The 23,425-nt window shown below is 34.5% G+C and overlaps 1 protein-coding gene across 7 annotated transcripts in view; it reads left to right on the top strand.

The window, feature by feature from the left end:
- Positions 1-467: 467 nt before the first annotated feature.
- RNPC3 (RNA binding region (RNP1, RRM) containing 3) overlaps positions 468-23,425 on the top strand; it is a 48,754-nt gene continuing 25,796 nt past the window's right edge. For 3 of the 7 annotated variants that reach the window (XR_009735326.1, XR_009735327.1, XR_009735325.1), the window contains exons 1-12: positions 476-1,041; positions 2,189-2,236; positions 7,361-7,479; positions 8,366-8,449; positions 8,878-8,989; positions 10,047-10,115; positions 12,196-12,338; positions 15,171-15,296; positions 17,951-18,102; positions 20,027-20,188; positions 21,240-21,334; positions 21,422-21,480. Coding sequence is in view for 3 of the 7 variants with exons in the window: in XM_061411022.1 (XP_061267006.1) it covers positions 850-1,041; positions 2,189-2,236; positions 7,361-7,479; positions 8,366-8,449; positions 8,878-8,989; positions 10,047-10,115; positions 12,196-12,338; positions 15,171-15,296; positions 17,951-18,102; positions 20,027-20,188; positions 21,240-21,334; positions 21,422-21,480 (1,361 nt within the window). In the remaining 4 variants the exon portion in view is untranslated. Of the gene's footprint in view, positions 1,042-2,188; positions 2,237-7,360; positions 7,480-8,365; positions 8,450-8,877; positions 8,990-10,046; positions 10,116-12,195; positions 12,339-15,170; positions 15,297-17,950; positions 18,103-20,026; positions 20,189-21,239; positions 21,335-21,421; positions 21,481-23,425 lie in introns of all 7 variants that reach the window. The other 4 variants (XR_009735328.1, XM_061411022.1, XM_061411024.1 and 1 more) reach the window with 3 other exon arrangements.

Below are 23,425 nucleotides of genomic sequence, written 5' to 3'. Positions count from 1 at the left end.
AACCTGAGAAGATCCTCTGTCCTCATGGGAGAATCCCATGGAATACTGGAGAGGGTTGCCATTTCCTCCTCCAGGGGGATCTTCCCGACCCAGGGATCCAACCTGTGTCTCCTGCATTGGCAGGCGGATTCTTTTACCACTAAGCCCCAGAGGCCGCTAGTTTCATGAAAGGGAACAATGGCCATACCTTATCAGGCTGCTGTGTCCCATGATTCAACAAAACAAAACACTGTTTGTGTCTCAATTTTTTCATCCTTAAAACTGAGTTAGCCTGGCTATGCGAAGGCTGCTGAGCCGAAAAACAAACAAACTTGCAACCGTCAGGTATTACCATCCCAATGCCGTGGACAAACACCCTGTATTTGTCAGCCAATCACAAGCACTTGGAAATCTGCCAGGATTAGAAACCTAACCAGCGTCTTTCGGGACCGTCCCGGTGCCACGCCCAGACCGGCGCGCCGCTCGCACATGCGCAGCAGTAAGTCCTTCTGCCCTTGGGGTTACTTCCTCCTTGAAAAAGGAGGCTGAAGTCCATCGTACTTTAACATATTTTAATCCTCACACCTCTCTCGGGGGAATTTTAGTTTTAAACACCATCAGCAGCTACCTGGAATTTGAATCAGTTTGGTTTCCCATCACTGGAACTTCCCCTTTCAATCTAAGGAACTTGTCTCCGAAAAGTTGTCATCAGTCTGTATTGCAGGTCTCGCGAGAAGGCGACCGTCTCTCGCGTTATTTCCTTGTTTCCAGAATCCTTAGCGCGGAGTGGAAGAAGACTCTTTTAGCTCCGCTTCTTTTGATGACTGCGGTTTCCTCAGCGGCTTCCCAGGTGCTGAGTCTGTGTGAGAAATGGCGGCCCCAGAACAGCCGCTTCCGATGTCCAGAGGATGCCAGAATTCTGCTTCGCTTTCTCCCCCGCGGGGCGACCGAACCCTTCTAGTGAGGCACCTGCCAGCCGAGCTTACCGCTGAGGAGAAAGAAGACTTGCTGAAGTATTTCGGGGCGCAGTCCGTGCGCGTCCTATCCGATAAGGGGCGCCTGGTAAGAGCGCGCGAACCCCTAGTTTCCGGGGAAGGTCCTAGGCCGGTGACGTGGGGAAGGGATGTTCTGACAGAAGGAAAAAGAAGAGTGGGGAAGATGCGCTGGTGGAGTGGAGGCTTCCTCTTCCTCTTCCCAGTCTTTCTTCTTTCATATCAAAATATCTTTCGTCCCAAATCAAGTTTTAATTGGCTTGTGCCTCGATTAGTCGCCGCGCTGCGGAAAAGGGCGATTGAGAAAGGCGAAGCAGAAAGAATGAAAAGTAACCTTTATTATATTCCGTTTCTCACCCACCCTGGGAATCTCGAAACTCCTCGGAATTTAGAAATATTTCTCTTAAACTCAAGAGTACTCCCAAAAATATGTAACAAAGGGATACTTAAAAATCTTGGTTTGCTTATAAGCCAGCGTTAAGATATTCATCAAAATAGAGGAGAAACTACAGAAGTCGGCAACTTGAGTAAGCTAATTACAGGATTTCTGCTAGATTTTTGAGGAAGATGTTCTTCATAAAAATTGTACAGCGTAGTCTTTCAGGGAGTGATAATTTAAAACTATTAAAAGTCCAACCCAGGAATGTACAAAATTACTTTATTTTCCATTATACCCGAAGATGTTTTACATGATTGCTCTTCATTAAAATAGTGACGGTGATGTTATTAAGTTTCTGCCAGATGATCTATGACGGGACAGGACATCAATAGTTGTCTCTCTAGGTGATTTTAATATGCAGCCAAGGTTGTGAATTGAGTTAAAAGAAAGACCCATTTAAACTTTGCATTTGGCTATATAGTGAAAAGTTTAGATCTTTGGATGCGTTACACATGGAACATATTTTATGGTTTTGGATAGTTTAAGAATGGACCTCCGGATAGTAGAGGTTTTTAAACTTAAGGATTGTTGAAGTACATGAAAATATATTTAAAACATGCTGTGTGTGTGCACTTGCAAGGCTTTCATTTCAAAGAAGTCTGATCCTAAACTGATTTAAAAACTGTCCTGAAATTCGTAATCAGTTAAATGATCTCGATTTCCTGCCTTTTCTGTGATTTTATTAGTGTCAAATCACTGTCAGCTGGTAAAATATCAGATGTCCTTATGAGAAATTGAAATTATATTTTAAATAATTTGTACCTTAATTGTTTTTCAGAAACATACAGCTTTTGCAACTTTCCCTAATGAAAAAACAGCTGTAAAGGTATGACTCCTTCTTTTGTGTTACTTATTACCAACTTTCTATTATCCAGGCATAGTTAAAAAATGAAACAGTAGGCTAAACTATAATTTTTAAAAGCAAAGTGAAGTAAGTGAAAGTCGCTCAGTCCTTTCCTTTCCTACTCTTTGCGACCCCGTGGCCTATACAGTCCATGGAATTCTCCAGGCCAGAATACTGGAGTGGGCAGCCTTTTCCTTCTTTGGAGGATTTTCCCAACCCAGGGATCGAACCCAGCGTCTCCTGCATTGCAGGCGGATTCTTTACCAACTGAGCTACCAGGGAAGCCCTTTCAAAAGCAAAAAGGTTTGTATTTCCAGAATTTGCCTCATTGGCTACATTCGGCTTGTCAGTTGGCAGATTTTGCCCAAAGTGTAGATATTTGGGCATAAGACTATTATGAGTTGACCAAAAGGTTCATTGGGGTTTTTCCTTATGATGTTATGGAATAGATTAACAGGAACATGAATAAAAATTGAATTGTAACCTTTTGTATAATTAAAAATGACAAGCTTTGAAGGATGAATACATCCTTTAGACATAAAAATTGTAAGGCAAGATGCTTTAAGCATTAAATAGAGAATGTATATTTAAAAAATCCTGGGGGATCATTTGCAAAGGTGACCTTTGAGGTAGACCTTTAATGATTAGTTGGATCTTGAGACGAAAACAAAGGGAAATGGGCTTTCCATGTTTTGAGACCACTAAAGAAGACTGTGGAGCATGGAAAGCTCTAAGTGAAGCAAAAGCTGAGGGTTGAAATAGGACTTGGAAAGTAGGTTGAGTCTAAATTTGGGTTGAGGGGAGGGAGGGATTGAATTTTGTTTAGTAGTTATTCTTAAGGTACTTGATAAATTTAAGCTGACCAGTAATATAGTCAGCTCTATGAAAGATATCTTGTAGAGTTCATGTAATGGATTAGATAGGGAAAAAGATTAGACGTAGAAAAATCAAAAGGAAAACCTAGACAAGAGAACTGTTACAGTGGCCAAGGCAGGAGAAAAGATCTGAGTAAGGAAGTAAGAAGACAAAAGAAGAAGTAGATATACATTGCGTAGAGATTGTGTTTGTAGGTCCTGTGATCCCTGTAGATATGGTTGAGAGAGAGGGAACACTTGAAGATTTTCAGACTGAGTTCTTGGGTTATTACTTTAGCTGATATGAGGGGCAGGACTCAGAGAGTGTTTTCAAAGGTATGTAATGAATTCATATGTTATCTATGAACTGTGAGGAGTCGGTGGGCTACTTCTGTGGAAATATTTTTAAAAGCAATGAAAAATATGGGTCTAGAGTGGAGGTAGGCTTAAAAATGGAATTTCTTCAACAAAGTGAATGAATATGGCTGGCCAAAGGAAGAAGAACCAGCAAAGAAGACAGGGAGGGAGGGAGAAGTTAAAAAGGAAGTAGAACTAGAAAACAAATTCTCATGGATGCAAAGAGAAGAGAGTTTTAAGAAGACAAGATCCTCTAATGACACAAGGTGAAGAATTAACAGTCTAATAGTAAAGTACTTTTTATTGGGAAACTGTAGAAATGACCAAATTCTTAATAAGGGGAAAGGACACTTTAAATTGTAGTGTATCCATACACTGGACTACAACCCTCAGAAAATGAAGTCAAATGAATATGTATTGATCAGAAATGTAACCCAGATAGATTCATAAACAAAGTTGGGAAATACATATTATGTAATCTTGGAGTTCTTGAAAACTAGTACTATGTATGTTAGTGTATGCCTAGAACAAAATGTAGCAGAGCTATATACCAAATAATAAATGTTTTTCTCCCAGGGTGGAATTACAGAAGACTTTCACATTGTATATATTAAAATATAGGAAAACATTTTTTTCAAAAAAGATCTTTTGAAATACAGTTTTAAAATATTGTTGGTAAAATATGGTAATGAACCACATTGTTTTAGAGTCAAGATTAACTTGTAGGAGAGGACATGGAGCCCGTCATTATCTTTGGGAAATACTTGTATCGAAAAGAAGGAATGAGAAGATGGTAGCAGTGATAGAGTTTTTAGGCTATAGTGCACCTGATTAATAGTTTTTTAAAACAAAGGGAGAGAGATGTTTATAGTAAGTAGCTTAGAAAGCTATGAGGACTAGTTAACATTAAAAATTAAAAGCTATAACTTTGAAGAGAACGTGTAACACATTTTGAGAGGAAGAAACTTGAAGTAATTCAGCTGTATTTCAGATAATCAGAGGTTCGTTGACAGTGAAGAGGTCTAGATTGAATTAAGGACTTGAAAATTATTAAAACATTTAGAAACTTGGTTTGTATAATGGAGTCAAATAAGAATGCATAAAGATGGTAAAATAAAATTATAGTCCCAGTTAAGCCCTAAAGTTCCATTTGTTCAAAAAATACAGGGTACCTGCTATGTGCTGGATGCTCCTTTAAATCTTGGGATCTATTAGTAAGTCAAACGCAGGTTTATGCCATCATATGAACTCATGTTCTTGAATGGAGAGACAGACCATAAATAATAAACTTAATAAGTTATTTAGTATTTTAGAAAATGAAGGATCAGGAGTGCTGGGTTGAGAAGGTTAAGCTACAGTTAAGGTAGTTAGGGTTATGTTTGACCAATATTTTGAAAGAAGTAAAGGAAGTTAGCTAAGGAAATAATATGGGGAAAGTGAATTCCAGTAAGGGGAATAAGCAAAATGCACTAGCTTGTGATCAAGGCATAAAAAATGGGGGGAGAAACTGAATTTGAGGTCAGAGAACTTAGAGAGGGCCATGACATGTGCATTCTAAGTACATTAGATTTTGCTGAATAAAATTGGGTGCCATTGTAGTACTGTGAGCAAAAGAGCATCATAATTTGACTTATATTTAGAAACTATGAGGACTAGTTGGGAGAAGGCAATGGCAGCCCACTCCTTTACTCTTGCCTGGAAAATCCCATGGACGGAGGAGCCTGGTAGGCTGCAGTAGAGTTGGACATGACTGAGTGACTTCACTATCACTTTTCACTTTCATGCATTGGAGAAGGAAATGGCAACCCACTCCAGTATTCTTGCCTGGAGAGTCCCAGGGACAGGGAAGCCTGGTGGGCTGCCGTGTATGGGGTCGCACAGAGTCAGACACGACTGAAGCGACTTAGCAGCAGCAGCAGAGGACTAATTAACATTAAAATTGAAAGCTATAACTTTGAAGAGAATGTGTGACACATTTTGAGAGGAAGAAACTTAAACTCAACACTTTGTGTTGAGAATAGATGGAAGGCAGGGAAGAGTAGAAACAGGAAAATGTGTTAAAAGATTAAACTGCTAGTTCAGTCCAAAGATGGTGGTTTCTTGGACCATGGTGGTAGCAGTGGAGATGGTAAGGAGTAGTTAGACTTTAGATTAATTTGGAGGTAGAAGCAAATAGCAATTTTTGATGGCTTGGTTATGCAACATGGGAAAGAGGTGTTAAGGGTTATTGCAAGATTTTTGACATGAGTAAATGAAAGAAGGGAGTTGCCATTGAAAGTTTCCAGATGGGAAACATTTGAGGTGAGGGTGGGGAGAGAAGATTCAATTCCTGGAGTGTTAATTTTAAAATGTTTAAAATTAAGAGAAGCTATCCAGTAGTTTGGAAATATGTTCCTTGACTTAAGGACAGAGATTTTGACTGAAATTATAAGTTGGGAAATTATCAGCGTAGAGACAGTCTTTAAATTTAGGGTACTGGATTAGATCCAAATATAGATCTCTGGAGTATACCAACATTAAGAGTTCAAGACAGCATAAATAAACCAAAGTGATTGAGGAGTAAAACACAATAACGTGGAAGAAAACTGTAGGGAAGTTATAATGTCTAGGGAAGTTATAATGTCTAGACTCCAAGTGAAGAACATGTATAAAAAAAAGAGTGATTGTGTTAAATACTATAAAATGAAGATTGAGAGTTGACCATTGGTGTGGCAGTACAGAATTTGTTTGTGACAGGCAGTGTCAGTGGACTGATTAAGGCATAAACCTGATTGGAGTGAGTTTGAAACTGGATGGGAGAGGAATTTTAGATAGAGGGCACAGATGTTCCTCGAGGAGCTTTACTGTAAGAGTAATTTAAGGGGAGGGAGGGGGAAGGGGGGAATAGTGATAAGTGGGATCTATTAATGAGGAAAAAATACTTTGTAGGATGGGAGAAATCAGATTGTGTTTGTATGCTGTTGGGGACAATCCCGTAGAGGACAGAAAATTAGCAATGTAGGTAGGAACACACCCTGTACAGTTCCAGAAAGAAGAAGAGGGGCTGGGATTTAGTGTACAAGTGAAGTGAAGTGAAGTTGCTCAGTCGCGTCTGACTCTGTGATCCCATGGAATGTAGCCTAGTAGGCTCCTCCATCCATGGAATTTTCCAGGCAAGAGTACTGGCATGGATTGCCATTTCCTTCGCCAGGGGATCTTCCTGATTCAGGGATTGAACCCAGGTCTCTCACATTGCAGACAGTCACTTTACTGTCTGAGCTACCAGGGAAGCATATACAACAAGTCAACTAGATTTTAATAAGAACATAGATCGTTGATATGTGATAACAGATAGAAGGTAGAATATGTGGATTCAGAAGATGGTAGATGAGAAATTATGGTTTGGAATCCGAAATTCTCATTTTGTAGCTTCAGTTTTCTTAAAGTAGGAAGCGATATCCAAGGCTAAAAGAATGGGACAGGACTATCATGAAGTTAAGGAAGAAGGAAATAGTGCAAAATGTTATCTTAGAGATTGGTAGAAAAAAATGAACTGAGAATGTAGTATGTAACTGGTTGGCTTCATTAGAGGTTGCCCTCAGATTTGTGATTGTGATTGTGAATTTAAAGTGAGACCAGCCCAGTTCATTATGTTTGTTTTTCTAAATATTTTCTGCTGCATTAGCACAGGAAAAGTTGGATTTAACCAGATCTTAGTTTTGCTAAGCGATTGGAAGTGATTGCCTAATGAGTAATGAAGGCTTGGCAGCCTGACATTAGAAATGGGTGAAAAATAGCCAAGGAAATGTTATCAGCATTAACAAAAAAAGTGTATAAATTACTTTATATGTGGTCTGTAACAGATAACTTAGGTACAGTTATTAATTATTTTACTCTTTTGTTCTTCCAACTGAAGGCATTGACAAGACTTCATCAACTGAAACTTTTGGGTCATACTTTAGTTGTTGAATTTGCAAAAGAGCAAGATCGAGTTCATTCACCATGTCCCTCTTTGGGCACTGAAAAAAAGAAAAGGTATGTAGATAGGTTTTCCTAGCCTTTTAAAAGTTTATTATTATTTTTTTAATTTATTAAAAAAATTTTTTAAATTAAATTACTAATTTTTTTAAAGAGTTGTATCGCTCTTGGATTATTTTCAGACTAACAAGTAAATAATCTGAAACAGTAAATGATTGTATCTCTCTACTAAATCTAGTACTTGAAAGCAATACATTTGTTTGTTCCTAATTATGCATTCGTAACCTGAGTATTGATTTAATATTAGGACTTAACCAGTGTGAAATGAAAAGAGAGTAGGTGAAAGCGTTCAACTATTAAGTGGAGGGAAGGTAACTAGTATAAAGTCCTAATATATAGCAAGGTATCATTAATAGGCACAGCCTTGATTCCTAGCTGTAATTCTTTGTAGCTATATAACCTTTATAAATTGCTTTACACCAGTGGTTCTCATAGTACAATCCCTGCACCAGCTGCATCATCTAGAATCTTGACTGAAGGAAAGATTGTTCGTCCTTAACCTAGTCGTACTGAATCAGAAATTTGGGTTGTTGGGGGTGGTGAGGAGGATAGGCCCCAGCTGTCTGATTTTTAAGAAACCCTTGCTGATGGACATTAAAGACATTTGTGTGCCACTATTTTATACCTGTGAACTTCAATTTGGTGGGTGAGGGCTGTCAGTAAGATTCATCATACCATCTTCGGGTCATTGCTATGAAGAATAAATGAAAACGTGGCTTGCCTTATATCTGGAATTAGTTTTCTTTTTCATTGGTATTTACTTAATAGCTGAAAATTGTACTTTCGCAGCTATTTTTATAATGCTGTGTTTGAAAAGATAGTGTCATTTTTGTCATTCTGTTTCTTCTATAGATAACATCAATTTTGATTCCATATTTCTTAGGTCTGATGATCCTGTGGAAGATGATAAAGAAAAGAAAGAACTTGATTGTTTAACCATAGAAAATGGAATTGCACCAAACCATGGGTTAGCATTTTTGTTTGTATTTCATTGTGTCTTTTGCTTTTATTTTGGATAGGTAGGTTTGTGTGTGGGGGTTATGTGTGTGTGTGTGTGTGTGTTGTCAAGATATTTTTAAAGGATATTTTAGTATATATAATGAAGATTTTTAGTGTGTTGATTAAACATATAGAGCATTAAGAGTTTGTCACTGAATTTGGTTCCATTAAAATGTTCAAAGTTGTAAGATAAGCTCTGAAAAGAAATGCTATATTCTATAATGCAGAGAGAAGGCAACTTGCTGTTTAAATGTAATCATTTAGATCTTTTAGGAACAGAGTACTCTTAGATTTACTGAATCATTTGAGCAATTTGTATGTTATTAGGTTACCTAAAATAAGTTATTGATATGAATCTTACTAAAACACAATAAGCATTTTAAGTATTTTTTTTAGGCTGACTTTTCCTCTAAATTCATGCCTCAAGTATATGTACCCACCACCTTCAAGTACAATCCTAGCAAATATAGTAAATGCTTTGGCAAGTGTGCCGAAGTTCTATGTGCAGGTAAGTAGAATAAACATTTCTCAAAGTAAATACTTTCTCATACTTTTTAAAAAATAGTTGTATTAATCAGACTAATTCCTATAAGGGTGATAATATTACAGAATTTTAAAGATGCCTTAGATTGGGCTGTTATAGCTAAGTACCATGATCTGGGCGGTTTTTAAATAATAGAAAATTATTTTTCACAGTCTGGAGGTTGGAAGTTGTATATCAGTGTGCCGGTAGAGTCAGGTTCTGGTGAGGGCCCTCTTCTGGGTGGAAGATGGCCATTTTCTCTTTGTAACCTCATGTAACTGAAAGAGCGTGAGAGCTCTCAGTTGTGCTTTTTATAAGGTACACTAATCCCATTTATGGGAGTTCTACCCTTATGACCTAATAACTTCCCCAAAGCCTCATGTCTTAATACCATGCCATTACATGTTAGGATTTAACATATGAATTTTTGAGAGGGACATAAACATTCAGTCCATTGCAGAAAGTATTGAAAAAATAACTACATTCAAGTAAGGGTTTTTATAAACTATAGTGTAAAAATACTATGTTTAGTATTAATACTAATAAGCATAAGCTAATTTGGGAAATGTAATTTCTGGTAATTCTTCATTACTTTAGCATATGCTTTTTCCTTTCTTAGAGGAAAAGATATAGAGGATCCCTCAATAAATGCTTAGAAATATTGACAATAAAAGATACTTTTAAGTACAAAATATAGATGATGATTTTCTTTATTTTTCTCTATGTTTCATAATTCGCAATAATCAAGGAAAAAAACACTTTAGTAAATTTCACATTGTAAGAATATGACATTTTTAATAATGAGAATAATGGTATTTTGTACAATTGATAAATATTTTAGGAAGGTTGATCTTCTAAGATATACCAGTGCCTGAGATATACCAGTTTAGCCCTTTCCTGGTATTATAAAGGCAAGAGGTGATCCTTCCTTTGCACTAAATTAATCACTAGTATTATTGCAGAGTTTTTAAGTACACTATCAGATGTGAGTTGAATCATGATTTTTCTATTTGATTTCACATGTTTTATCCCTTTTATTAAGGTGCTTCATCTTATGAATAAAATGAATTTGCCCACACCTTTTGGACCAATTACTACCCGGCCTCCCATGGTAAGAAAGCTTTTGGAATTTTCAACATTCAAAATTTCGCTTCTTGTGGTGAGATTATTGAGGCTAAATTTTACAAATATTGTGCCAGTGATCTCTAACGTGTATTGAAAATGAAGAACAAATACAAAGTTAACGTAATAATAGTCCTGTGGAGAACTGAAAGTGGGAAAAAGCCAGAACTTTTTTTTTTTTTTAATTTTTTCTTACTTGGCCATGCTGTGCAGCACGTGGTATCTTAGTTCTTTGATCAGAAATTGAACCCATGACTCCTGCAGTGGAATCGTGGAATCCTAACCACTGAACAGCCAGTGAATTCCCCAGAATATTAAAGTAATGTTTTTGGTAATAGAGGCCATCATTTCTCTTAGGGTTATTCAGTCCTTTGATCTAGAACATTGTGCTATCCTACAAAATAGTAACATTTAACAAGCTGAATTGCCTAAAATTTCCATTTTTCTGGTTTTATTGCTAGTAAGTTACATTTGCAGAAAAACGGTTGATAATTTTTTTTATTAGAATTTACTATGCAAATCTATTGATACTTTTGTTGGTAGGTTATGTCTGCTCTTCAGTAATTTTAGTAGTTTTATTATTTTGCTGTAATACTCAGTACTTCGTTGTTGGTTTTTTTTTTTTTTTTTTTTAATTAATTGGAGTATAGTTTACAGTGTTGTATTTCAGGTGTGCAGTCACACCTAAATCAGTTATATTAATACATATAGGTATGCTGCTAAGTCACTTCAGTCGTGTCTGACTCTGTGTGACCCCATAGACGGCAGCCCACCAGGCTTCCCTGTCCCTGGGATTCTCCAGGCAAGAACACTGAAGTGGGTTGCCATTTCCTTCTCTGATGCATGAAAGTGAAAAGTGAAAGTGAAGTCACTCAGTCGTATCCGACTATTAGCGACCCCATGGACTGTAGCCTACCAGGCTCCTCCATCCATGGGATTTTCCAGGCAAGAGTACTGGAGTGGGGTGCCATTGCCTTCTCCGACATATACGTATAGCCACTATTTTTTAGATTCTTTTCCCTATATAGACCATTGTAGATTATTGAGTGGTTTCCTATGCTATACAGTAGGTTCTTATGTATATTATGTATAGTAGTATGTATATGTCAATCCCAATCTCCCAATTTATCCCTCCCTCACTTCCCACCTGGTAATCATAAGTTTGTTCAGATTCATGAGTGATTCTTAAGTCATGTTGTAACTCTTTTATTTCTGTTTTCTAAATAAGTTCATTGTACCATTTTTTTAGATTCCATGTATAAGCAATATTATATGATATTTGTCTTTCTCTGACTTAACTTCATTTAGTAAGACAGTTTCTAGGTCATCTGTATCACTGCAAGTGACATTGCTTCATTCTCTTTAATGGCTGAGTAATATTCCATTGTATATATGTCCCTTTAGTACTTTTTTAGATAACAGCAATGAGAAATTATTTTAGAAGGCTAACAAATTGAAAATTTGCTTTTGTATTGTGCATTGATTGCTTTTCTAATGTCTATATTAGCTTCATAATTTTTCTTTGTAACTCCAAAACCTCAATGCCTGGCATGTTGCGAGGATAATAGTTAAAATTACACTAGCTGCTGTTAACAAAGCTCAAATCTTAGTCACTTAACACAATTCAGATTATTTCTTGCTTGTGCCAGGTTCATTCCAAAAGTAGGGCAGAATGGTGTTCTTTCCTGAGTTACTAAAAAGATCCAAGTTAATCTGCACTATGTGCATTCCCTGGTTGGTGAGGACGTTACTGTGCAGCCTGCAGATAAAGAAACGAGAGAATTTCATGTGTGGGAAGTCTTTATGCTTACCTTTTCATTGACTAAAACTCGGGTGAAATCTAACTGCAAGGGAAGTTTGGAAATTTAGTCCAGCTAGGTGCCAAGGCAGAAGAAACAAGTTTTGTGATCGACTAAAGTCTACTAAGGCAAGTGTTCCATCAATGTATGTTGAATGTGTAAAAGAAAATCATGAGGAATAGAGAAATGTGAGAATCATGTACCTGAATGGAAATAGTTTTCTATTCATAAACATCATAGATTACCATAGTATTTTTTGTTTTTACTTAGTATGAGGACTATATGCCATTACATGCACCTCTTCCACCTACATCTCCTCAGCCACCAGAGGAACCTCCTTTGCCAGATGAGGATGAGGAATTATCTAGTAAAGAATCAGAATATGAAAGCAGTGATGATGAAGACCGTCAAAGGTATGTAATGTCAGATATTTGTGTAGATTCTAATAAACATAGAATATATGAATGAGATTCTCTTACTCTTCATAAATTTTGCATATAGTTCTTCCTAATTCAGGGTCCTTAGCATTTGTCCATTCCCAGCTCCCCATCATACTATAGATTAAGGCCTGAGACTAGAAATCAAGACCTAAGGAAAAATTTTTGCATGATGAGTAATTTTTTTGATTGATCATGGTATAAAGTTGATCATTGTTTTTTATTGATTCTGTATTTGAGAACTTGCCCATTTGTTACAGTTTATTTATAACTTCAACATCAGTAATTGCAGTGCTTTTACGGTCTTCTAGCAGACATGGGCATGTACGGAATGGTGAAAAATTTGAGTCATTTGATATGCACATCACTCATGAGGTAGAACAAAGTGACATTCTGTCTTCTTGTTTCAGCTTATACTATAAATAAGGGTCTTTTTCGCCATGCTTTTCACATTTTTGTGCTGTTTGTTGTTGGTTTTGCTGTTTAAAATGCCCCCAAGTGTAGTGTTGAAGTGCTGTCTAGGGTTTCCAAAATCAAGAAGGCTGTGATGTGTTTTATGGAGAAAATTCTGTGTGTTAGATAAACTTTGTTCAGGCCTGAGTTATAGTGCTGTTGACTATGAGTTCAGTGTTATTGAATCAAAAATATATATTAAATAAGATGTTCTTAAAAGTAAACAAACATAAAACGAGGTGTGTAATGATCAGTTGATGAAATGTGAGCACGTGCTTGCAGGAACCTAATCCAGAATTTCCTTTAGGGACAGTGATTGATTATTCACTAATTCAGTGTTTGCGAAGGCTTTACAGAACAAAGTTAGGTTGTATTTCTGTTTTGTCAGTTTACTTCCCTGGAATTTATTTACTTCAAAGTAATTTCTAGAGCAACTTTATAGAATTTTATACAAGAATATTCACAATAAAATTACTGCAAACGAATTATTCTTTTATTGGTTGTTCTTGACGATCTACATATATTTTATTTAAAGCTTCTGGCAACGAGCAATAAGTTGTTAATAATGTTCAGCAGAGCCTAAAATAGAAATTGCTAAACATTTTCTGTAAAGAGCCAGAGTTCTGTTGTAGTGGGAAAGCACCAGTGGATGATACCTAAATGAATGGATGTTGCTATCTTCCAATAAAACTTTCTATTTAAAAATGAACAGACAATGACTAGATTTGGTCCTTTGGCTGTGTTTTGTCAACCCTAGCCTTGAAGACCTGTATAGGCAAATGGTGAGAATCATAGATACACACAGAAGCCACCAGATACAGAGGGAGTGTTTTAACAGGAGTCAGAATCCAAGCAGAGAATCTAGGCACCGTATACAAGTAATCAGCAGCAATTTGACTGTTATTGAGGCAACATCCACTTGTATAGTGTGGCTCCTTATACATTCTCTTTCTAGGGAGAGAGTTAAAAGTCAAAGCTTAGGTGGGGTTAAAACTACCAAAATGGGAGTTAATAGATCATCTGTCTTGAATAGAAATATTTTTAAGGCTGGCAGCTTTTGATAGACTAATTTGTTGCTAAATAAAGAACAAGAAGTATTACAGTGGATTAATTAACCTCTGTAAATTTTATTTTCTTTATGAAAACAATGATAATAATGAGAAATGTTTTATAGGCTGGCCACAACTGTTTTCGTTTTATTTGAATTTCCATTTAGGGATGTAGTGAGGAAGTCTGCAACTAATTCATCTCAAGTCATGAGAACAAAGCCTTTGAATGAACTAAGCTCTGGTTTCATGCTTCTCTGTTATCTTTTGGAAATATTATAAAACATGCTACTATATATTATCAGCAAATATTTATTGATTACATAAAATATGCCTTGCACTGTTGTAGAGGCTTAGTATACTTTTGGAGAGCAATTTATGAATATAGATATATGTTTCATATAACTGGATTTATTCATAAAATTTTTGTTAAACCATGGTTTTTAAGAGGCTTTAAAAATTTGTAGCAAATGTTTTCATTTTTTTCTTGCTTATGGAAAAAGGGTTTAATACTTATTTTAACTCTTCTTAACTACATTTTATTGTGCTTGTTTTCAAATTTCACAAATTTAACTCTGGAGAAGTAGAGCTGTGACTAATGGTTTTGAACTTGCTTTGTGGAAACATTGTATCTGATCCTGTGGAAGAGCCAATAAAGACTAGAGAAGATCTATTCTAAATATTCATAATCATAATGGAGAGAAGTTATATACAAAGTATCAATTGCCACCCTTTGGTTGATTAAGCTACTTTAGAGTATAATATTTGAAAACTGTGTTTTCAGGAACAGTGTAAGGTATCTTGTTTATATAAGGATGCTTTCCAACAATTATGCACAAAATATTTTAAAATTAAGTGTTTAAGTCTAGGTTTTCTTTAATAATTAGAATATTAATCAAAATAATTTTACTGTGTTTGTAAGATCTGTTGACTATCTGTCAAGGCAAGAGCAGTAAAGTTACATAGATTTTATTTAGTGTATCTTGTTTAACTTTTTGACACAAAGTTCAGTCATTTATTTGGGGAACTAATAATTTTCGTAATAAAACATATCTTTAAAACTTGACAAGTTGCAATTAAGTAAATTCCCAGTTCCTTCAGGCTAAGATGAAAATTGATCAAGGAGATTCATAACTTGAGCTTTTGTCAAATGAATTATATCTTAAATTATGACTTAGAAATTCTACTTAAGCCATACAAATCATTTTATAATTTATAAGCTCAAATAAAAATTTAAGCGTAACAAAAACAGTGGTAAATAACTGGGCTTTTACATAAATCTTTTTTACTCTTCTTTCCGCTAATGTAGAATGACCAAACTAATGGAACTGGCAAATCTTCAGCCCAAAAGACCAAAACCAATAAAGCAGCGCCATGTGAGAAAAAAGAGAAAAATAAAGGATATGTTGAATATACCATCATCTGCTTCACACAGGTAGTTTTGTTTTAGATTATACGATAAGAGTTCTTTATATAATTTGTTTAATTGCTTCACTGAAATCATTTCTCATTCTGACTTCTATCAGTGCATTTCGTTTACCAATGATTTCTTATTTGCCAAATTCACAAGTATCCCTAATTTTCTCAAAGTTGACCAGCATTTGATACTATTGACTATGCCAGGTTTCAAAACTGTCCACCTTTAATTTTTTTGTTTCTCATATTTAACTCCGTCTCTTCCTCTTTTTCTTCCTACTTTTTTCTTTTATGACTTTCACTGACTCCCTTACTTGCTTTTTAAGTATTGGATTCCATATATTCCTGTCTGTAGTAATTTTCTATTCATATATTTTTACTTCTTGTTAATATCATTAATTTTTATGATTCACCAGTTGTAACTGATAGATTCCAAATCTCCATCTCTAGATTTAAACTCCTGAGTTTTGTTTCCAGTTTCCTGTTTGTACACTCAATGTCTTGTATGCACTTAAGGTAGTATTCAAAGCAAAATTAATGTACTTTCATTATGTCTTTCTCTTCCTGTACTGACAGTTTTGATAATGGCATCACCAGTGTGCTTATATGAAAGTTTGTTAGTTTTTCCTAACTTCACTACCTGATATCAAACATTTTTTTGCTTCAGAGTACCCTCGCAGGTAAAAGGTCACATGGCTTAGCACACAGGACCTACCTTTAAATATTTATTAAATGTGTGATAAGTTCTATGCTAAATATTGTGGGGTTTGGAGCATGCTTCCAAAGCTCAGTGCTATCTTTTCAAACAGTGAGTTAATAGTCTTATGGGCAGGTAAAACATACGCACAGATGACTGTTGTATTATCAATTATAATATTAAATGATATAACAAGATGTAACTGAGAATGAAAGATTGTGAGAAAGGAGAAGTCACAGCCAGTTAAGAAATCTGGAAAGACTTTAAGACAGAGGAGACAATTTGAGCTGGGCTTGAAGGACGAGAGGCAAAAATGAGTCAGGGAAGAGAGATGCAGTTTGAATAAAATAGTACATTTCCAGAGGTAAGGCAGTTTGGTGCGTAGGAATAGAAATGATGAAAGGGAAAGCTAGAAGGATGTGGAGATACCTGCCTTAAATGTTATGTAATGATATTTGAATACATTGAAGGAGCTGTTTTAATACATTAAAAAATTAAAAATTTCTCTCAGATTTTATCATCTTATAGTAAGCTTTCAGGAAATATACTGATGTGGGGTGATGATCAGGGCAATGCATATAAAAGAATTTTATTAGATATAAATTAACTTCCCAGTATGTCTTAAACTTTGTGTTAGAATAGAGAAATTGCCAATGTAATAGTGTTTATTACTGTGTATTTTGTTTGAAATGTATTATCCCTTTTGACTGATTATCTGACATTTTGCATTAACAAATTTTTTTTTTTGAAATTATGGTAGAAATTATTAGCCTGTTTGCCATGGATTTCTGTGTACTTAAATATCTTAATCAATGAAAATTGCCATTAATTGCAGTTTTAATTCTGTTCAGCTTTTCTACAAGGTAAATTTCCTTTGAACTTGTAAGTAACTTCATAAATTGAGAAAAGTTTGTTAAAATGATGTTTTTACATTTTTCAAGGAATGGGTCTTTAATCTTTGGATTTTTTAGAATTATTTTCTCATGTTAAGTGTACATAATATGATGCATATTTCCCACCTATGTATGTTTTGACACCACAGTCCCGTGCTTTTAATCCCTATAACAGCACCAAACAATTAAAAACTAATATAGTTGACCCTTAAACAACATGGGTTTTAACTGTGTGGGTCCACTTGTATGCAGATTTTTTCAGTAAATACTACAGTACTACATGATCTGAGATTGGTTAAGTCCATGGATATGGATCCATGAATACAGAGGAACCATGGATATGGAAGGCTGACGAAGTTACATACATACAGGTTTTTGACTGCTGGGGTCAGGGCCCTTAACTTCTTGAGTTGTTCAAAGGTCAGCTGTAATGTGAACCAATTAAATTTTCCAGTGACTACATTAAAAGGTGAAATTAATTTTAATAATGTATTTTATTTAACCAGTTATACCTGAACTGTTATTTCAAAATACAATTAATATAAAACATTGAAATGTTTTACATTTCTTTTTTTCCACACAAAGTTGTCAAACTCTGGTGTATATTTTGTACTTAGAACATAAGTACAGATTAGAACATAAGCAAGATTTCAAGTGCTTATTAGCCACATGTGGCTTATGGCTACTCCATTGGCCAGCATAGATTTATTATATGTAGTATATAGAATACAGTGCATAAAATGCTTACATTACACACAGAATGAACTTTTTTGCATATTGGCCAATATCCTGACGTTTAGAATCAGTAGTCCTAAAGTTCTATCTCTTGTCATTTACTGACTGACTTTATGCAATTATTTAACATCCTTTGACCTCAAACTCCTTACCTGTCTAAACTGAGAATTTAATAATATCCATATGAGAATAGTTGTTAGGATTTTTGAAGCATTAAATGTAAATTACTTTGTTCAGTGCCTCTAGTGTGTTTTATTAGCTTTTTAAATTTAAAGTTAATATGAAATTATGTTTTTCTCAAAATTTTGTTTGCAATTACAAAGTAATGCTATCATTGTTTATAAACAGCAGTTTACATCCAGTGTTGTTACCTTCGGATGTATTTGACCAACCACAACCTGTAGGTAATAAAAAAATTGAATTCCATATATCTACTGACATGCAAGCTGCATTTAAGAAAGATTTAGAAAAGCAACAGAATTGTGAAGAAGAAAATAGTGGTAAGCATATTCTAGTTCTTTAACATGCTGTGTAAAAATTTTTCTCAGTCAGTTTTTTGTATTAGAATTAAATTTTATATGCTTCTGTTTTTAGTATTTGTGAGTATATTTAAGATGTGCAATTAGATCTTCCTTAGTGTCATGGAATACTATTCATTTTAAACTTTTTAAGTAAAACTAAAATTGGTGCTAAATGTGTTACCTTTTATTAGTAATGAACTCGAGGGTGAAATTTAGTCTGGTTTTTCCTGATGTTTACTTACCCCAAAAATATAAATGTTTCTTGTATTGAATTATTTTTCATTGCTTACTAAATATGTGATGCTCTGTGGTTTTATTAGTACAGTTGAATTACTGGTTAGGAAAACAAGCTGTGAAATCTTTAGTAGATTTCATGTAATTTTTTTTTAATCCAAAAGACACGGAAGGTTGTTAAACAAGATACCATTCTTAAGTTTAAAGATAATATACTGATATTACAGATTTCTTTCCTGCTTATTTTAAACATTATTTTGATATTATACTACAATGGCATTTCTTTATTCTTTTAATTTTTAAATTTTAGAAATAATACCAGCCTATAGAAAATATAATCAGAACAGAAGCCTGTGAAATTTTAAAAAGTTAACACCTCAAACCCCACTTTTCCCTATTTGACTTCTTAGAGATAAGCATTGTTAGTAATTTGATATGAAGATAGTCCTTCCAGATCTCATCCTATGCTTGTGTATAAACATTTTATTTTCTCTTTTTTTTTTTTTTTAATAATCATCATAGGTTACTTTTTGAGGCTGCATTACACTCCATGGTAGAGTTATGTCAATATTTCAATCAAACTCTAATGATTGAAGTTGAGGTTTTCATTTTATTATTACAGAAATTCTGGTATGTACATTTTTGTACATATATCTTTAAAAGCCCTTGTATGAATATAGGGTAGAGTTCTAGTAAGTATTGCAGATGTACTGAATGAATAACTAGTTTTAAGTCTTGTCTCTCTGATGATAGTGAGAACACACGTTGCCTTTACAGATAACTCTTTTTTTTTTTCTTTCAGTGTCTGTATTTGATGGCTAGTGACCCTTTGATGCAAATTTCTATTTTTTAAGCATAATTTACTCAAAGACTTAGACCTTATTGAGGGGTGTGGCAGTCATCCCATTCTGCATCACTGTAGAGTAATTGTGAATAAACAATGAAAACAGTTCTAAAGGCTCTTTTCTTCCTGATGCCTTCAGGCCATAAAAGATCTCTTGGAACAATAGTTTTTCTACATTAGGAGACTTTTAAGATCCTAAATGTGGCATGCAAATGTGGCATGTTTGCATCATTTTCATAGCTTTTTTAAGGCTTTGTTTGCCTTTTTAGGTAGTATAACTGGGAATTTTTATACTGCATGTTTAATCCTGTTCTTCCCAACCCTCTACCCCAAATCAGTTTAACTTTCACTGAAGCTAAAATTCATGTTTTCTGAATGAAATTCATTATATTGCTATGTTGTGAATTTAAAATTTATAATGATTTTAATTTTCTTAATTGAGTAAGTGTGCAAATACATATTTTTCTTGACTTCTTGTAGGACCACCAGTATTGACCTTTGTGGTTTTTTTTTTTTTTTTTTGGTGGGGAGAAGTATAATGGATGGATTTTTTTTTTTTTAGTATCCTCAAATGGAAGTGTCTTATTTTATGATTTTCATGTTACAGTGACAGAGTTGAATAGTCATGATAGAAACCATATGGCCTGCAAAACCTAAAATATTTACTGTTTGAACCTTTATAGAAAAAGTTTGCTCACCCGTTTCAAAGTGTTGAGAAAAACACCAAAGAGGTTTAGTGCTAGAAGATATCTTAAAAATTAAAAATGGAAAAGAAAAACTATTTTGAAGGGAAGATTTTTAATGGCTAATGTCTGTTAACTCTAGATTTACCTGCTACTGAAGCTGATGCATCTAATATAGGATTTGGAAAAATCTTTCCCCAACCAAATTTGAACATCACAGAGGAGATTAAAGATGACTCTGATGAAATGCCATCAGAATGTATTTCTAGAAGGGAGTTGGAAAAGGGCAGAATTTCTCGAGAAGGTAATTGCATGAAATAAACCAGAACTTACTATTTTACATTTCTTTGGCCCTTCAGAAGCAAAATAAATCTCTTCATGTTATTTACCTTAACTAAAGCATGTACTTCAAGACATATCTTCAGTTAAATGTTTTTAATCATCACTTTTGGTTTTTAGTGCTCATACTTTTATAGGGAAGAAACTATCAAAGTATCGCTCAATACAATGTTCCCAAAGTATATTTGTTTGGAAGAATGTTTTCATTTCTGAGACTTTTATATGACATCTTAAGTCAGTGTGACCAACAGTTTGGAATTCTGTATTCAAGATACAGTTGATAGACCATCACAATACTGTGTCTGAGATGTATGCAAAGCAGTTGTTTGTCTAAAAATATAGTTTTAACTCTTTGGTAATTAAAAGCTTGTGTTTATGAATTTTATATCCTAATATGATAGTTTTTTTTACTTCTAATGGATTTTTTCCTATTTTAGTATATCTTAAAATATTTAGGGGTTTTAGATTGACATGTGACACATAATATTTTCATAATAATTGGAAACTGACTTTCAAATAGCATTTTTGCTTAAACATCTAGTTGTCAGGAACACATTTCAGAGACTGAATAGAAATAGCTAAATAGAGATTCAGAGCCCACAGTTTGTCTGAAATACTTGATAATTACATTTTGAGTAATTTATTTTACATTTGACTATACTGGTTTCTGGTACTTAGGGAGATTGACTTTAATCAGAAAATAACACAGATGTTTGATAGCATCTTTATTTGCTTCAGTCTTTCAAATAAATTAAAATTAAGCTTTAATAAAAATATTTTGTGGATACATTTTAGTAATTTTAGATGCCTGATATTTTTTAACATCACTTTAGATTCTTAATGGGTATTTTTATACCATTAGTAACATTGTCATTAATTTCTATGATTTTAACATTTTCTTAATGCTTATTTTGTCTATTTAGCAGTTATATTTGATTTCTGTTAAAGTTTTTCTTCAAAAAATTGATGAAGCTGTCTTAATTTTGTATCCTTGTCTTGCTTTGTTTTTATGTAAGAAATGGAAACACTTTCAGTTTTTAGAAGTTACGAACCTGGTGAACCAAACTGTAGAATTTATGTAAAGAATTTAGCTAAACATGTTCAGGAAAAGGTAAGTTGAAATTTATAAATTGGTTTTATTATTTTGCATGTTTTCCCCTGGTTTTCCTTATTAGTCTTTTCTTTGTTGAAATTCTAGGACCTTAAATTTATTTTTGGAAGATATGTTGACTTTTCATCAGAAACCCAACGGATAATGTAAGTAGCATGTATATTCTCAAATTTTGTTTTGTTTTTAATCTGTTAGAAATTAACCCTTTTTAAATATCATTTTCCCTTTAGTGATTAAAATTATATGAAGAAATTGTTCATACCTATTGCATAATTAATCTTTTAGACATCTAGATCAGGATTCAGCAAATTTCTTTTTAAATGAACAGTAAAAATTTAATATTTTTATATTAAAATATTACAGTGTCTGTTGCAACTACTCAGTTTTGTCTTTGTAGCATGAAAGCAGCTGTAAACAATACATAAATGAATATTAATGACTGAGTTCCAGTAAAACATTTATAGAAACAGGCTTCATCATAAATTCTAGACTTCTTTCCTAACCCTAAAGCAGTGGTCCTCAAACTTTAACCTGTCTAAGAGTTTAGTAAAACCATTTCCTTGGCTCATCCTAGAAAGTTTGGTTTTCTAAACTGAGATAGGATGGATGAATTGGTGTTTCTAAAAAGCCTGTGGATAATGCCACAGCTGCTGGTCCAAAGATTAGATTTTGAAAACTAGTGTTTTAATGACTAAACCAGCAGTATATGGTACTAAAGCCAAGTGTTTTAGATTCTTCCTGTAGTGGCAGCTTCTCTTTCAGTTGGAAAGGCTTCCGTTTTATGAGTGCAAAAGAGAAGGATATGATTGTAAATGATTTAAAAGGTAATGTTTGAAGTTAGAATTTCATTCTTTGAAATTTTATAATTAGTTAAGTCTAAAATATGTATGACCTTGGCCATATAAATTAGAAGTAAAAATTAGAAAATGTAAGGAGGGAGACTCTTGAATGGAAGTTAGATAGAAAGTGACTAATTAATGTAAAATTAATATTTTAAAATCTTAACCCGGGCAATATACTTCTTTATATAAGCATGCACTGTATTTTTAAAATGTCCATTTATACTCATTAGTGGCAGATACCTCTTTTTATTGGGATACCAAAAGTTTATTTTGCTGGACGTGCAAAATGGTAACCCTTGTTCCTATTGTTGCTTTTGTATAAGTGGAAAAAATTTAAAAATATATACATTTGTGTGTGTGTGTATGTAAATGTATGTATGTCACACACAAATGTATTGTGTTATTGTGTGTGCCGAAAAACATCTATTTCTGCTTTATTGACTATGCCAAAGCCTTTGACTGTGTGGATCACAATAAACTGTGGAAAATTCTGGAAGAGATGGGAATACCAGACCACCTGATCTGCCTCTTGAGAAATTTGTATGCAGGTCAGGAAGCAACAGTTAGAACTGGACATGGAACAACAGACTGGTTCCAAATTGGAAAAGGAGTACGTCAAGGCTGTATATTGTCACCCTGCTTCTTTAACTTCAATGCAGAGTACATCATGAGAAACGCTGGACTGGAAGAAACACAAACTGGAATCAAGATTGCTGGGAGAAATATCAATAACCTCAGATATGCAGATGACATCACCCTTATGGCAGAAAGTGAAGAGGAACTAAAAAGCCTCTTGATGAAAGTGAAAGTGGAGAGTGAAAAAGTTGGCTTAAAGCTCAACATTCAGAAAACGAAGATCATGGCATCCGGTCCCACCACTTCATGGGAAATAGATGGGGGAACAGTGGAAACAGTGTCAGACTTGATTTTTCTGGGTTCCAAAATCACTGCAGATGGTGACTGCAGCCATGAAATTAAAAGACGCTTACTCCTTGGAAGGAAAATTATGGCCAACCTGGATAGCATATTCAAAAGCAGAGACATTACTTTGCCAGCAGAGGTTCGTCTAGTCAAGGCTATGGTTTTTCCTGTGGTCATGTATGGATGTGAGAGTTGGACTGTGAAGAAGGCTGAGTGCCAAAGAATTGATGCTTTTGAACTGTGGTGTTGGAGAAGACTCTTGAGAGTCCCTTGGACTGCAAGGAGATCCAACCAGTCCATTCTGAAGGAGATCAGCCCTGGGATTTCT

The sequence above is a fragment of the Bos javanicus genome, chromosome 3 (genome assembly GCF_032452875.1).
Source record: "Bos javanicus breed banteng chromosome 3, ARS-OSU_banteng_1.0, whole genome shotgun sequence".
In the NCBI taxonomy this organism is placed as follows: Eukaryota; Metazoa; Chordata; class Mammalia; order Artiodactyla; family Bovidae; genus Bos; species Bos javanicus.
This window is presented reverse-complemented; position numbering and strand designations above follow the sequence as displayed.